At 39.4% G+C, this 16,483-nt stretch overlaps 1 protein-coding gene across 3 annotated transcripts in view; it reads right to left on the bottom strand.

Annotated features, from left to right (window-relative positions):
- Positions 1 to 16,483, bottom strand: part of gnptab (N-acetylglucosamine-1-phosphate transferase subunits alpha and beta) — a 68,451-nt gene that overhangs the window by 16,619 nt on the left and 35,349 nt on the right. For all 3 annotated transcript variants that reach the window (XM_059978526.1, XM_059978528.1, XM_059978527.1), the window contains 6 exons: positions 14,127 to 14,326; positions 11,612 to 11,831; positions 9,215 to 9,328; positions 7,449 to 7,534; positions 5,638 to 5,736; positions 2,977 to 3,144 (listed from right to left, as the gene is read on the bottom strand). In XM_059978526.1, the coding sequence (XP_059834509.1) occupies positions 2,977 to 3,144; positions 5,638 to 5,736; positions 7,449 to 7,534; positions 9,215 to 9,328; positions 11,612 to 11,831; positions 14,127 to 14,326 (887 nt within the window). The remainder of the gene's footprint in view (positions 1 to 2,976; positions 3,145 to 5,637; positions 5,737 to 7,448; positions 7,535 to 9,214; positions 9,329 to 11,611; positions 11,832 to 14,126; positions 14,327 to 16,483) is intronic.

Below are 16,483 nucleotides of genomic sequence, written 5' to 3'. Positions count from 1 at the left end.
TCAATGATAAATTTGATTCCATTCCAGACAACATCCTGGTGAATCCACTCTACACTGTCTCTGCGCTATCACATTCTTCCTGTACCTTGGTGACCAGACTACATACAGTGCCCCAGACTTCGAGTTCTGGCCAGTGTTTCATGTCTTGTTTTCAGTGCTCCAACAAACGAAGGTCAGTCTCCCATATGCTATCCCATTCATGACATTTACCTTTGTCATCTTCAAAGATCTTTGGATGTACTCTTGGGTTCCTCTGTTCCTTAACATGCCCTGGAATGGTACCATCCATGGTGCATGCCTAAGCCTCATTAGTACTCCCTAAAGGCATCACCTCGATTGTCTAGAATAAATTTCATCTGTCATTTTCCAATCCACTTCAATACATCAATATCACCCAGAAGCCCAAGACTGCCTTCCACACCGTCAACTGGTTCCCCAATCTTAGTACAATCTGTGAATTTATTATTCATGCCACCAACATCCATCTCCAAACCATTCTTCTACATTAAGAACAGTAAGAGTCCAGCACCAATACCTATGGAACACAAATGTATCCAATCAGAACAACAACTCTCTACCACCATCTTCTGTCTCCTATCGCCAAGCCAATTTTGGATCCAATTTGTCACCTTCTGCTGGATCCCATGGTCCCTTTTGGATCAGTATCCCATGTGGGACATCATCGAAGAATACGTAAACACATCTAATGCACTGCCGCCTCAAAAAAAAAAAAGAGATTGGCAAGACCAGATCTGCCCTTGACAAAACCATGTTGACCATCTCTGATTAGAATCAGAATCATGAATATGTGCCTTCCTTCCTTCCTAACGGTAACAATGAGAAGAGTGCATGACCTGGGTGATGGCGGTCCTTAATAATTGGCACGATTTTTTGAGGCATCGTTCTTTGAAGATCTCTTGGATACTATGGAGGCTGGTACCCAAGATGGAGTCGACTGATTTTACAACTTTCTGTAGCTTCTTTCAATCCTGTGCAGTAGCTCCCCCTCATACCAGCATATCAGAATGCTCTCCATGTCAGGCATGACCCTACCTTTAACTACTCCCACTGCTCTTTTTCTTACAGTAACTTCCTTAAGACTAATATCAGACTCACAGGTCTATAGCTGTTAGGCTTTTCCCCTGCAGTCCCTACTTGAAGATTTACCATCCTCTAGTCATCTGGTACCTCCCTTCTAGGTGGCAAAGATGTAAAATTATTATCTAGAGGCTGAGCAAGTCAGTACTGTAAGGACTTTGTAGGCACTTGCCACTTGGGTAATGGCTGGTGCCATAAATGTTCATCGTACTGTTTATTGTTTACCTCTGCTTAGCACTACGTGCATTTTGAATTATATTTTATTAACTTATTTGTGGTAATATTTTGGTTTATATGCTGTGTGTGATACATGTTTTGTGGGTGCACAGTTATCCAGAAGACCATGTTTTGTTTGGTTGGATATAAGTAAAATCAGGTGACAATAAACTTGAATCCAAACCCTACAGGTGAATCCAAACCCTAACATCAAACCACATTTTTTTCTGGGACTCAGCACTCCAGCTTTGGTTTGCAGGCTGGCATAAAGCTGGGCTCTGTATCTCTTGACATGAAGCTGGATCACATTGTTTCCAGGCAATATCAGAATGGGTGAGTCAGGAGAGAAACATGAACTAACAGTTCCAATCCTCCAAGGGGACCACAACCTTATAGTTGGGTTTGAAGGCTTGCATCCTTCAATGACCCAGAGATCTGTGCTGGCTTTCTGCTTTGGCTCTTGCAGGGTCACCCATGCCCAACAGGTCAAAGGGTAGAGGCCAGATTAAGAGCGGTCCACCTGTCCTCCAGGTTTCAGCTCAGGGCTAACAAACGTGACTGGTAAAACAAAACTGTTAGGGAAACAGCAATAAAGAATTATTTTACATCTGTGTGTGATGGTATTCCTGAGTCTCCTCTAGGCTTAAAATGGCTGCCAAAGACAGACAGAGATGGAGGGCCTTCATTGCAGCCCAAAATGCCAGCTGGCATAATGGGCAGTAAGTAATAGTACCAATGAAAGAAATTAAATTGAAGTGTGAAGTACAAAATGAATATTCTGAACAAAGTATTTCCTATAAAATAGAAAAGTGGGCTCCCATAGTATCACCTTTTAATAAGGTTGAATAGGTTCAAAAAGTTCAAAGTAAATCTATTATCAAAATACATATATGTCATCCTGTATAACCCTGAGATTCATTTTCTTGCAGGCATTCATAGTAAATACAAGAAACACAATGGAATCAATGAAAAGCTGCACCCAACAGGATGGACATACAATCCCTGTGCAAAAGACAATGAAACAGGCAAACAGAGGAGAAAGAAAGAAAGAATTACAAGTAAACAAAAAATACCAAGAACATGAGATGAAGAGTCATTGAAAATGATTCCATAGGTTGTGGGAACAATTCAGTAATGAGTTAGGACTTTATTTGCAAGAGCATAGGAGAATGAGGAAAGATTTGATAGGGGTAAACAAAATGTTGAGGGGTATGGATAGGATAAATACAAGCTGGTCTTCCCATTGAGGTTGGGTAAGCCTATATTAGAGGTCATGGGTTAAGGGTGAAAAGTGAAATGTCCAAGGGGAACATGAAGAGAACTTCTTCACTTAGAATGTACTGTAAGTGTGGAACGAGGTGCCAGTAGAAGTAGAGGATGCAGGTTCAATTGTAATACTTAAGAGAAGTTTGTGTTAGTACATGGTTGGTAGGGGCATGGAGGGCTATGGTCCAAGTCCAGGTCAACGGGACTCGACAGATTAGTAGTTGACATAGACTAGATGGGCTGAAGGGCCTACTTCAGTGTTGCAGTACTCTATGACCATATAGATGGGATGAGTATGTTAAACTACGGTCCGGGTATGGGTTGATGGAATGTGGTAGAATAACTGTTGGGCATGGAATAATAGAAGGGCTGTTTCTGTGATCCGACAGCACTTACCATTCACGAAGCTCATGCATGTGGAGAAATCGATTGCGGTATTCCCTTGGCAGTTCAAACTGGGACGCTACTGGGAATAATGACTCATAGAAATCACGAAGCACTGCCTTCACTGTGGCTCCGTCTTTGTGATTGTGGTCAATATTGTCATTCAGACAAATAAACTTCCTGTGGGAGCATGAAGATGTAGTATATATTCAAATCAATGGTGGACCGTTTGCTCATTAACTATTTGAAAACTCAATTCAGTTGTAGGAGCTCATTATTTTAAGCATATTTCTCAAATCTATGAGAAAGAGTTGAAACATGCTGCTTCCACGTGACTCTAATACACATTTTTACATGGTGTTCAGTTTGTCTGCATAGTTTAGATGCTTCCTGAGAATTTTCCCTCCTCAAAGGATTTATGCCACATACTTAATATTTATCTGCTTCAAAAGGTCATTGGTTTTGTTGAATGCTGGAATTATGATGCTAGTGCACAGGAGGCTTGGTTTTAAATCAGTCCATCATTGCAAGTCCTTAGTCCCACAATGTACACACTTTAAACATTCATCCACTTCCTATATTAAGGTTGTAACAGAGACTGCTTTTGCACCTGTTTCTGGCCAAAGCAATTCATTATGCAGAGAGTATTTTGCGTTCTCTTCAGCCTTTTGACATTAGCTTAAATTTATACAGTTGGAACCGACAGCAGTACTATGGGGCAGCACAACGCTTTACAGTACCACCGACCAGGGTTCAATTCCTGCAACTGTCTGTAAGGAGTTTGTACGTTTTCCTCGTGATTGCATGGGTTTCCTCTGGGTAATTTGCTTTCCCCCCATATTCCAAAGACATGGATTATTAGGTTAACTGGTCACATGAGTGGAATTAGGCAGTGTGAGCTTGTTGGGCCAGAAGGATCCGTTACTGTGCTGTATCTCTAAATTAAAAATTTACAGGAAAACTTAATTCCAATAGGAAACACCAGAAAAATGAATCTGCAGAATCTCAAGCTAATGAATTCCACTTGCCAACTTATCTCAATATTTCTATCATTAGCATTTTCTCTCTTCTCATTACTAAAGCTCTTCATAGTATCCATGAATCTCTTCTGTAATTTTCTAAATTAAGGCTCCTAGCACACAGATTGCAGCCACTGTAATTTCAACAGTGCTTATTATTTATAAACTGAGAGGATTATTGGGCCCAATGTGACATCTGGTGGTCAAAATCTGCATCTTTTAACTATTAAAAAGAAGGTGGGACAGCAGAGATCTGATTGGGTGAGGACTAACCAATCAGGAGGGACAGATGACAAGGTTATAAATACTACTGGACTAGACTGTCCAGGCATCATTTCTGATGAAAATGGTAGATTCTGTTATCAAAACATTGGTTAAATTCAATACCTATATCTGGCTGGAAGCCCAAGAAGAGTTTACTCATTATATACACCAGGAAATTACTAGATCATTTTTGTAAAATTAAAAACTTCTTAATCAATACTGTTGTCCAGCTTGTTTTCAAACACTCTCTGGCATAACTCACAATTATATCAGCTTCCTCTGCAGTAGCTTACCAAATGCTTTTTGAAAATTCAAACATTCTCTGCATTTTTCAACATAAATCATTTCTAGCGTTTTTCAGTCATAGAAAAGATGAACAGGACAATAAATTTCAATATTGATTGGAGCTGGAGTGGCCACTGTGACCAGGCATACCACCATCTTGTGACAAATTTCCTTGATTACATAATGCATCAACAAATAAATCACACACACACACACACACACACAATGCTGGAGGAACTCACAGGTCAGGAAGGATCTTTGGAAATTAGTAAACAGTCAACGTCTCGGGCTGAGACCCTTCATCAGGACTGCAGAGGAAGGGGGAATTAGATCAGAATAAAAAGATGGAGGGAGGGGAAGGAGGACTAGCTAGAAGGTGATAGATGAAGACAAGTAGATGGAAGAAGAGTGGTAGGAGAGAAAAGTGGACCATAGGAGAAAGGGAAGAAGGAAGGCACGGGTTGATAGACAGGTGAGGAGAGCAGGTAACAGGCTATAGTGGGGGATAGAGGAAAGGGATTTTTTTTAAACCAATGGAGAAATCTGTGATTATGCCATCAGATGTTGTTCCACCACAATGAGAGTAACTTCATCGCAGCAAAAGAGGAGGCCATGGGCCAACATGTCAGATCAGAATGGGGTTAGGAATTTAAAAGGTTGGCTACCAGGAAATTCCACTTTTGGCAAACGGAGTTAAGGTGCTCGACAAGCACTTTGTTGAAACTATTGCAAAAATCAAGCTTTGCGTAATTTCAGCATGACCTTGGGAGCTTTGATTGCTTAATTTTGTTAGCATTGGTGGCTAAGATATTTTTTAAACATCTTGATATGCTAGAATTAATTTGGAATTTTTATTCCATTCATTCAAACATATACTTGGTTTATGAGCTTAACCTTGGTGCATATGAAATAAAATTCGGTTTAGACTAGCCTTGTCAGGGCTAGGAAAAGTGATCTCTTTGAACCTATGGTTGTACCATTTTCCAAACGCAGAAGTCTTCATACATACAAAGACCATACAATATATCACTGGATGTTACATAATTCATAACAATTTATTGAAACTTCAGAGAAAATATTGCCATGGTTATTATCACATTCATACCTAGGGTTTCTTCGGATATCATCCAATTGCCCAACAACATGAGAAACATTAGTGCGAATCATTTTAAAAGCAATCTCTTCTTCACCCATTATTTCAAACCTGTGTTTAAATAAAAGGGGAAATTAGTCCAGAAACTCTTCCTCAATAATCGAGAGTAAGGGCTAAACAAATAAATTATAGACTATTAAGTGTGTTAAAACTCAATGAGAAGCTCTATACATTAAAGTTCAAAGTAAATTTATTATCAAAGTACCTATATGTCTCCACATACAACCCTGAGATTCAATTTCTTGCAGGCATTCAAAGTACAGAGAAACAATAACATCAATGAAGAACTGCATCCAAGGGCAAACAACGAATGTGCAAAGACAAATGCACAAATACAAAGAAAACAAACAAATAATAATAAATAAATAAGCATTAAGTGTCAAAAACATGAGTCCTTGAAAGTGAGTCCATAGGTTGTTGGAACAGATTAGTAATGGGGGAGAGTGAAGTTATCCTCTCTGGTTCAAGAGCCTGATGGTTGAGGGGTATTGACTGTTCCTGAACCCGGCGGTGTGGATCTACTGGCTCATCCTCAAGCAGAAATATTAAACAAAGGATGAGTAGATGATATGGGGACCAACAAAAACACGTGAAGCACTGTTATAAGCAACACACACAAAATGCTGGTGGAATACAGCAGGCCAGGCAGCATCTATAGGAAGAAGCACTCTCGACATTTTGGGCCGAGACCCGTCATCAAGACTGCTGTGTTCCACCAGCATTTTGTGTGCGCTGCTTGAATTTCCAGCATTTGCAGATTTCCTCATGTTTGCTTTTGAAGCATTGTTATGTTTGATTGCAGCTTACTCTAATGGGATAAAATCCCATCAGTGATCCCACATGCAACAACTGCTGGTATTGATCTTATTTCCAACGTTAATGTTTAATTTGGCTACTTCAGCATAAACTGACAAAACTGTCCTGACGAAGGGTCTCAGCCCGAAACGTTGACGACTCATTTCTACGGATGCTGCCCAATCTGCTGAGTTCCTCCAGCATCCTTTCGATTACAACCAGTGAAACAGCTCATCTTAATTTATTGAAGACTAGAGCAGAGAGGAAAGCTCCTGAGCAGAGCAGAGAATAGTTCATGTTAAGATAGTCTGCTCCCTCTCTCTCCCCCACTGCCCCACCACTGATTAAAGAATGCAGAAAAGGTTTATCGGGACGTTGCCTAGACTTGGGAGAGGTTGTGTAGACTTGAACTTTATTCTCTGAAAGTAGGAGCTTGAGGAGAAATCTGATAGAGGTATACAGGATCACGACGGACATAGACCAGGTGAAAGCACAGGGTCTTTCTGCCACTGAGGGGATGCTAAAAACAAGAGGGCACAGGTTTAAGATCCCAAGAGATTTAAAAGGGGCATCAGGGGCAGCTTTTTCACTCAAAGGGTGGTGTGCATTTGGAATGAGCTGCCAGAAACAGTGGTTGAGGCAGACAAATTAGCAACATTTAAATAAGTCCATGGATAGGAAAGGTTTGGAGGGCTATGGCAGATGGGACTAGCTCGCTGGACAACAGTCGGCAAGAATGAATTAGGCTGAAGAGTCTGTTTCTGTGCTTATGACTCTATGACTTTAATTCTGGATACGTATGACATGACATACTGCTCAAAATTGATTTTTTTCCCCCATGAGATGCTTTTAAAAGGAATAAAATTATTGCATATCTACAAACACTAGTGGTTTCAAATGAATATAATTGGATAATCAAACTCAAAGTGCTTATATCCAAAAAACTATCTATATAGCTTTGTACATACTTGTATTTATTTTTGTCCTTGTAAGCCTTACGAATACGATCAGTAACGGGCTTGCAGTTGATCACAAGTCCTTTAGTCACTGGAGGCTAGAGCAAAGATTTTTAAAGAAATTCAAACATTACTCAAAGGAAGGAACAGCATTTACCACATTAATATTACTACAAGTAAAGCAAACATGAAGAGATTCCATCTCATGGCTCAAATGCGAATGCTTTGCAATTTTACCTATTTAATACATTTCCCAGAATTCATCTATCATGCCAGACTGATACGGGTCTCTATCGTGGACTGACAGTGGGAAGGGGGGCAGGGAGAGGAGAATCATGGTTGGGAAAAAGGGAAGGGAGATGGAAGGGACCAGGAAGCACCACAGACACGTTCTGTAATGATCAATAAACCAACTGTTTGGAATCAAATTATGTGCCTGCACCCCCGCCACCGGCACTTCATCCTTCAGTGCCCCCCCTTTGCTATTCCCAACATCCTTTCCTCTCACCAGATTTAAAAACTCACTCTCTGCTCTATGAGGCAAATACAGTACTGTGCAAAACTCTTAGGCACATTGATATAGCTAGGGTGCCCAAGACTTTTGCACAGTACTGTATACAATGTCATCAGTAAAGCAGTGATTTTCACCAATGAGGAAAAGCCAAATACATCCCTGTTCTACGACAGGAAGTTTGCCCTAACAGAATTCACCAATATCAATATGTTTGTAATACAGAATAAAAATTCACTATTTCAGAGTCTGAAGAAAAGGAAACACACAATGACAAAGAAACATGAGGGAGATTGAAAATTTGGCTGAGTGGTGTTAAAACAATAGCTCTCACTTAATGTCAATAAGACCAAAGAACTAATTGTAGACTTCAGCAAAGGAAAACCAGAGGTAGGGAGGGTCAATAACTTTAAATTCCTGGGTGTCACTATCTCAGAAAACCTGTCCTGGAACCATTGTATAAATATATTTGCAAAGAAAGCATGACAGCGCCTCTGCTTCTCAGAAGTCTGTGGAGGTTCAGCACATCACCAGAAACCTTGGCGAACATCTATAGATGTGTGGTGAGAAATGTGCTGACGCGTTGCATTACAGCCTGGTATGGGAACACTAATGCCTTTAGGCGGAAAATCCTATGAAAGGTAGTGGATTCAGCCCAGTAGATCATGGGTAAAGCCTTCCAATCATTGAGAAAATCTACATGAAACATTCAAAGAACTTCACCACCCAGGCCATTCTCGCTGCTGCAGGTAGAAGTGCCTCAGGACCCGCACCACTAGGTTTAAGAAAAAGTTACTACCCCTCAATCACCAGGCTCTTGAACAAAAGTAGATAACTATATTCATTCTAATCCTGGTGTTCCCACAACTGATGGTTTCACTTCAAGAACTCTATATCTCGTTATTTCATACTTGTTACTTATTGCTATTTATTTATATTTGCATTTGCACATTTTGTTGTTCATTGATCCTGCATACAGTTACTGTTCTATACATTTGCTAAATATGCCCACAAGAGAAAGAATCTCAGGGTTGTACGAAGTGACATGTATGCACTTCGACAATAAATTTTACTTTTAACTTCTGAACTTTGTTGGGATTCCTAATTATTTTGTATGTTAGCAATACAATTAATTTATAAAGCATTCAGCCCATTGCACTGGTTGAAATGTTACTTCACCAATTAAAGTATTTAATTTGTAAAGTATAAAGTTTCTAATTATACTTGAATAACAAATGGCATGGATTAGTTTATTTGTAATTCTTACCAGGTTGGGGTCATAATACGCTTCCTGACTGGGAGGAACTCTGTCAATTTGTGTTTCATTTGTTGGAAGCATCTTTGAACAATTGATCAGCATTTGTTCCAGACTGGTCAAATCCTGAAACAGAAAGTAGCATTAAATCCTGTTCACAAGAGACATCACTGCATTCTCAACCCCATGTTGGATTCTGATGTTTCTGATATTTGTTGTACCACGATCATTTAATTAAGTGTTATAGAACAAAGATTCAGAAATGTAGAGCTGCAAAAATCTAGTAGCTAAAATTAAAGAACAGGAAAAAAGTAAAAATGGTGGGACAACACATCCTGCCCTTCTTAAACTTCATAGATAAAAAACATTCCACTCAAATTTGCAGGTAAGTGTTAACCAATCAAATTATTCAAATAAGGTGATACCAAGCTTCCAGAAAGACAACTGTTCATCTACGGGGGACACAGAACAATTGTATATACACACTGTGACCACAAAAAAAACAAAGTTATATTTTTATGTATTGAGATACAGCACTGAATAAGTATTTCTGACCTTTTGAGTCACGCCACCCAACAATCCCCTGATTTCTTAACCTGAGCACAGGACAATTTACAATGACCAATCAACCTACCTACCCATACATTTTGAACTGTAGGAGGAACCAAACCGGAGCACCCGGAGGAAACTCACATGGACAAGGGGAGAACATAAAAACTCCTTACAGGCAGCGGCAGAAATTGAACCCTGGTCACCTGTACTGTAAAATGTTGTGCTAACCACTATGCTATTGTGCTGTTATATAAAATACAAACAGGCATAAATTTTTCAATTGCAAAGAAAGTAACAATTATACAGTCTGTCAATGAAGGTTCTCAGTCATCCAGTTCATTGTATATCAAGCAACTGGACTTACTGTATCACACTTATCCAAGGCTTCTTCTGTTCTGATCCATGGTGGGTATTTTTCCAGCTTATAAACGCTGAGTTGTTTAAAGGTATAGCAATCACATGAATTCACACCTCCATTCATGCAAAGATAAGACTAATCACCTCTAAAACTCTTAATGACCCTCATGTGATTGCTATACCTTTAAACAACTCACTGGGAGTTTATAAACCGGAAAATTACCCACCATGAATCAGAACCAAAGAAGCCTCTCGGATGAGTGGTGAAATGTCGTCTAGACAACACAAGTCCAGTTGCCTTGATTTAGTACTACTTGATAATTATGCAATCCAACCTAACAACTATTTTAGTAAAATTATTAAATTGGTATGGATTTTAAAATGTTCTTTGTTAAAGAATGCCCTCAGCCGTCCATTTAAAAACCAGGCGATTCACTCAGATCTGCTCTTTTTAAGCAATTAAATGGAGCAGATGCTTGGGATTCCTCAGTGTAGGCTGAACTGCAACCTTCCACCATAATCAAGTCCCAAGCACCAGAAATCTAGCAGTGGGAATAAAATGGGGCATCACGGACTCCTGTTCAGAAGGAAACTGCTCCCAATAAACACCCACAAAGACAGTGGGAACAACTGGCTGCAGGGTGAAGGGGAAGTAGATCTTTTTCTTACATTTAAATCAGATGTAAATAAATTAATTTTAGGTTGATTTTTTTGCATTATTACTGATTTTTAAAACGCATTCCTCAATCTTCTGAACGATGGCTTCTCAGGAAAGGCAGCTGGTCATTTGTGATTACAGATCTCCATTAAGAACATAAAGCATAGGTTCAGAATTAAAATGAGGGGAGACTTGATAAATATACAAAATTATGAGGGGTATAGTTAGGGTAAATGCAAGCAAGCTTTTTCCACGGAGTTTGGGTGAGACTAGAACTGCAGGTCATGGGTTAAGTGTGAAAGGTGAAATAGTTAAGGGGAATATGAGACAGAACTTCTTCACTCAAAGGGTGGTGAGAGTGTGGAACAAACTGCCAGCAGAAGTTGTGGAAGCAGGTTCAATTTCAACAGTTAAGATAAATTTCGATAGGTGCATGGATGGGAGGTGTATGGAGGACTATGGTCCAGGTGCAGGTCGATAGGACAAGGCAGATTAGTAGTTTGGCATGAGCTAGATGAGCCAACAATTTCACCCCTGTAGTGTTTTATGGCTCTTCGGCCCATGAAGTCTGTCCTGCAATTCAATCATGGCTATTTATTATCCCTCACAACTGTTTACTCCTGCTCTCTTCCATAACCTTTGATGCCCTTACTAATCAAGAATTCATCAACCTCCACTTTAAATATACCCATATTAATGGACTCCATTCTGCTGAGAGACCGTCACTGGAAAAAAAGTGGTCTAAGCATCAATGGTCTTGGTATTAGTAGATCTGCTCCAACATACACATGTTCCAGATGACAATCATGATTCAGAATCCAAGCAGAGGATACAAATTTTACCTGCAAGCTCAGGGGGAGCTCATGAATCCGAGTTGCCAATGTCCTGATTTCTCGATCAGAGAGAATTCCTGATCGATCCGTGTCAATTTCATCAAAAACATCTGATAGGTTAAATGGCTGGAGTGCACTCATGACATAGTAAAAGTATGAAAATGCGAACTGCATGTCCTCAGAATGACGAACTTTATGGTTAGAAGTCTTGTCAAACGCTTCGGGAAATCTGTCCAAAAACATACAAATTTGGTTAGTGAATTAAATAATGCTGAGTTCTGAGCATGTTAAAATATTAAGTAATGAATTCTGTAAAGCCGCTTTTTTTTCAATTTCCTATATCTTCCTGTTATTTGGAGTCTTACTCAAGTCTCGTGTATACTTTGTTGCCACCAGACATTGCCTTAAATAGCCATTCTAGCCATTCAGTGCTTCCAACCACGCTCAGAGCAAAGAAGAATGATCACAAGGCAAAGTCTAACTCTACCATTCAGAACAGGTTTTATTCTGTTCATTTATTTAAAGATATAGTGTAGAATAGGCCATTCCAGCCCTTTGAGTTGCACTGCCGAGCAAACCCCCAAAACCCCACTTTAACTCTAACCTAATCATAGAACAGTTTACAATGACCAATTAACCTACTTGATACACCTCTGGACTGTGGGAGGAAACCGGAGCACCTAGAGAAAACCCACGCATTCACTTCATGGGTGGATGTACAGAGCCTTTACAGATAATACTGGAATTGAACTCCGAAGCCCTGAGATGTAATAGCATAGAACCAGCCACTCCACTACCACACTTCCTGTATTATGCAAATACAGACTCTGAGAACAGCCATGGCCACAGGCAAACAGATTGATAAATCAGTCTGATATTGGTTGAGAAGAACAAAAATGGAAACCTTGAAGGTGAAGAAGCTACAGATCTCAGGAGGTGGCTGCGGGAGATCTAATAGAGGTTTATAAAATTATGAGAGGCATACATAGAGTAGACAGACCCATCTTTTTTCCCCCGTGTTGAAATGTCTAATACAGAGAGCATGCACTTAGGGTGAAAGGAGGTCATTTTAAAGGAGATGCAAGTTGCAAGTTTCTTTGCATGGAGAATGGTGGGTGCTTGAAATGGTGGTGGAGGCAGAAATACTAGGGCCTTTTAAGAGAGGTTTAGATAGGCATATGAATGTGAAGAAAATGGAGGTATGTGGACATAGTATATAAAAAGGAGATTAGTTAGCCACGTGATTATTAATTGAATTGGATCAGGGCAACGTTGTGAGCCAAAGGGCCTGCTCCTGTTCTTTGTTCTCGGGGATGTGTGGTGGTTTCGCTGTTTGAACTTCCTGCCAAGGTACCTAACTTATACTGTAAATTTAGGTTAAAACCAAAATTAAATCTGAAACTTTCTATGCTTACATGACCAAGTACTCTCACCCTCAGATCTGTCTTGGGTTAGTATATTAAGTATTTAAAATTTAAGAGAATGGACACAAACCTAGCTATCTTTTGTTGACAGTTAGAAGAAACAGAGGAGTGCTTTTTGCAGGCCATTGTACACCCACAATCCTGATTTGCAGGCTGTGATATTGTTCTGCTCAGCTCCAAGTTTGGGACAGGGGGGATTTGTCTTAAACCGAGGAACTAGTTACATTTGTACCTGGCCATGCCTCCTAGACCCCAATGGAAAAGATAAATGAAGTAGTCTATTTTATTTTAATTTCTAACAGTTAATATATTTTTATAATTCAAAATCTAATTGTATTTTTACTCTTTAAATGTCTTCAATTCACTGAAAGGCATTTAAAGATCTCATTGAAACTTATCAAATGTTGAAAGGCCTTGATAAAGTGGATGCGGAGAGGATGTTTCCTATGATGGAGGTGTCTAAGACCAGAGGACACAGCCTTAGAAGAGAGGGACCTCAACTTAGAACAGAAGAGGAATTTCTTTAGCCAACGAGTGGTGGATCTGTGGAATTTGTTGCCACAGGCGGCTCTAGAGGCCAAGTCAATGGTTATATTTAAACCAGAGGTTGATTAGTCAGGGCATGAAGGGATACGAGGAGAAGGCAGGAGATAGGTGCTGAAAGTGAAAATGGATCAGTCATGATGAAATGGCAGAACAGACTCAATGGGCCAAATTGCTAAATCCTGCTCCTATATCTTACGGTCATGGTCTAACTACCAGAGATGTTTAGAAACATTTAAAAGGACCTTAAAAGATGTTAAAGGATAATTAGGCTAGTCAGAGTGTAGCATCAGGCTCCATTGCCTGATGACAAATCACCCCTTGGACTTGCACACTTCACAGAATAACAATCTAGACAAGTGCATCACATGGTATGTCAAGCCACATCTCCTCACAGAAAGAATAACCGTACTTAGATAATATTTTAAATCATGCATTTTGTGTCATGCTCCTTCTCAAATTAACATTAGAACATATTGCAGTGAAAATCAGAATTCCATAAGAGATATTTATTAAAAAAAAACAAAGCTGGAAAAGTGAAATTGACAATATCTCACAGATCTTGAAGATCACTCATGATTATGCGGTCAATCATATGAGGCATGTGAGCAGGAACTTTACGAGAAGTAAATCCAAATTTTGTATTGAGAAGTTTATTAACATAGCGCAGTGAGTCTGCAAACGTGTCCTGGAGTTTTCTTCGCATTTGTTTACCATCAGTGTAATATGCACTTGCCTTCTCCAGCATTTCCTTCTCCTAAAATAAACATGTTATAGTTCATGAGATTTTAGGTTAAGTATTCAGATGTGAATTGATGACATACATTTTTCAAAGACTGAACTAAAAATGGAGAAACCAGTCAACACTATTGCCATGCGATAGTTTTCAATTCAACATGGACAGCAAAGCTCAATGCCAGTTATCCCAATTTGCACATACATCCGTCATTTAATGTAACCAATCATGTGTATAGTGAGGGGAGGTAGATAAACACAAGCAAATGCGGAGACTTTGTTCAACTGCATTTGTCTGAAGTCATTTTTAAGGCCATTATTAGTCATGAGCACCCTGACCAAGTTTTTGATCTCACCAGCATCTCAAAATGACATAAAATTTACAAAACAATGTTGCATGTTCCAATACGGCCATGTTGGCTTAGAAAGAACTACCCAGTCTAATTCCATCTTCCAGCATTAAGTCCATAGTTTTGCTGGTCAAGGTTCATTCAACATGCAACTTCTATTTCAATGTGACGAGTTTCTACCCTTACTACGTATTAAGTAGTAAACTTCAGCTTATGAGCATGGGGAGGGCAGGAAACATTGTCACCTTCCCTTTAAATCTTGTACCAACCATTAGTAAGGTTGATCAATAGCTCCAATCACTAACTCACCCCTCCACAACCCCTCACCAGCTACTTTATCATGTAAATTCACAGGGTGGTGATGCACGTTACCACAAGCAGCTGTGGAGGCCAGGTTGTTGGGTGTATTTAAGGCAGGGGTTGATAGGTTTCGACTGGAGACGGCATCAAAGGTTACAGGGAGAAGAAGGCTGGGAATGGGGCTGAGGAGGGGAAGAAAGGATCAGTCATGATTGAATGGTGGAGCAGATTTGATGGGCCAAATGGCCTAATTCTGCTCCTATGTCTTATGGTCCAAGTGCCATTACGAAGAAAGCAGGCAGCGCCTCTATTTTCTTAGAAGTTTGCAAAGATATGGGTTGTCATCTAAAACTTTGACAAACTCGTATAGATGAGTGGGGGAGTGTATATTGACTGGTTATATCAGGGCCTGGTATGGAAACACCGATGCCCTTGAATAGAAAATCCTTACAAAAAGTAGTGGATATGGCCCAGTCCATCACACATAAAGACACTTTAGGAACACAGAAACATAGAAAACTTACAGCACAATACAGGCCCTTCGGCCCACAATGCTGTGCCAAACATGTACCGTTTTGATAAGATGGCGCTTGATTATTAAAATTGCAGCAAGTAGATATGGACATCATATATTGTCTTGGACTGAGAAATGGCTAATGAGTTAAAAATATAAACATGGTTTTCGAGATGGGAGATTATAACAGGAGAGGTGCTTCAAAGATCTGTGCTGGAATTCCAGCTGTCTAATGTATTTTCAAAGTTCAAAGTAAATTTATTATCAAAGTACATATATGCCACCATATACAAACACATAAGAAAATATTCATTTTCTTATGGGCATTCACAGTAAATAAAAAGAAACACAAATATTCATAATAATAATTAAATAAGCAATAAATATCAAGAACATAGATGATGAGTCATTGAAAGCAAGTCCATAGGTTGTGGTAACAGTTCAGCGTTATGGTGAGTGAAGTTATTCCTCTGGTCCAAGAGTTTAATAATTGAGGGGTAGATATGTGATAAAGTTCTGGAACTCCGAATACACACATCAATTGGATCTACAAAACCTACTTTGCTAGGTATAATCTCAAACAAAACATATGCCAAACAATTTCTCTATAATAGACAAGCTGACTTTGGTTAATCGTATCATTTGTCAAATGCTCTACCATTTCTTCAATAATAGACCAATATTTTTCACTCCAACTGTCATGCTAACTGGTCTATAGTTCCAGTTGTTTTTTTTTTCCTCCCTTCTTAAGTAACTGTTTGGAAGCATTCTAAATTCTATGGGACTTTAGAAGGTCCCCATCAGAAGATCCACCTTCTTCTTGGCCACCTCCCATAATTCTGGGATACTAGTAAATCCTGAGGATTTAATGCCTCTGGATTCCATTACTTTCTTCAATACTATATCTTTTAAATAATACAGCCAATTTCTTTGAGCTCCTCATTCATTAGACTAGTGGCTCTCTAGTATTTTCTATAAAAATAGCAAAGGAATTAAGACAATAAGAGATGGGACA

This window comes from Hypanus sabinus, chromosome 8 (assembly GCF_030144855.1).
Source record: "Hypanus sabinus isolate sHypSab1 chromosome 8, sHypSab1.hap1, whole genome shotgun sequence".
Classification (NCBI taxonomy): Eukaryota; Metazoa; Chordata; class Chondrichthyes; order Myliobatiformes; family Dasyatidae; genus Hypanus; species Hypanus sabinus.
Note: the sequence above shows the minus strand (reverse complement) of the source record. Positions and strands in the feature narration are given on the sequence as shown.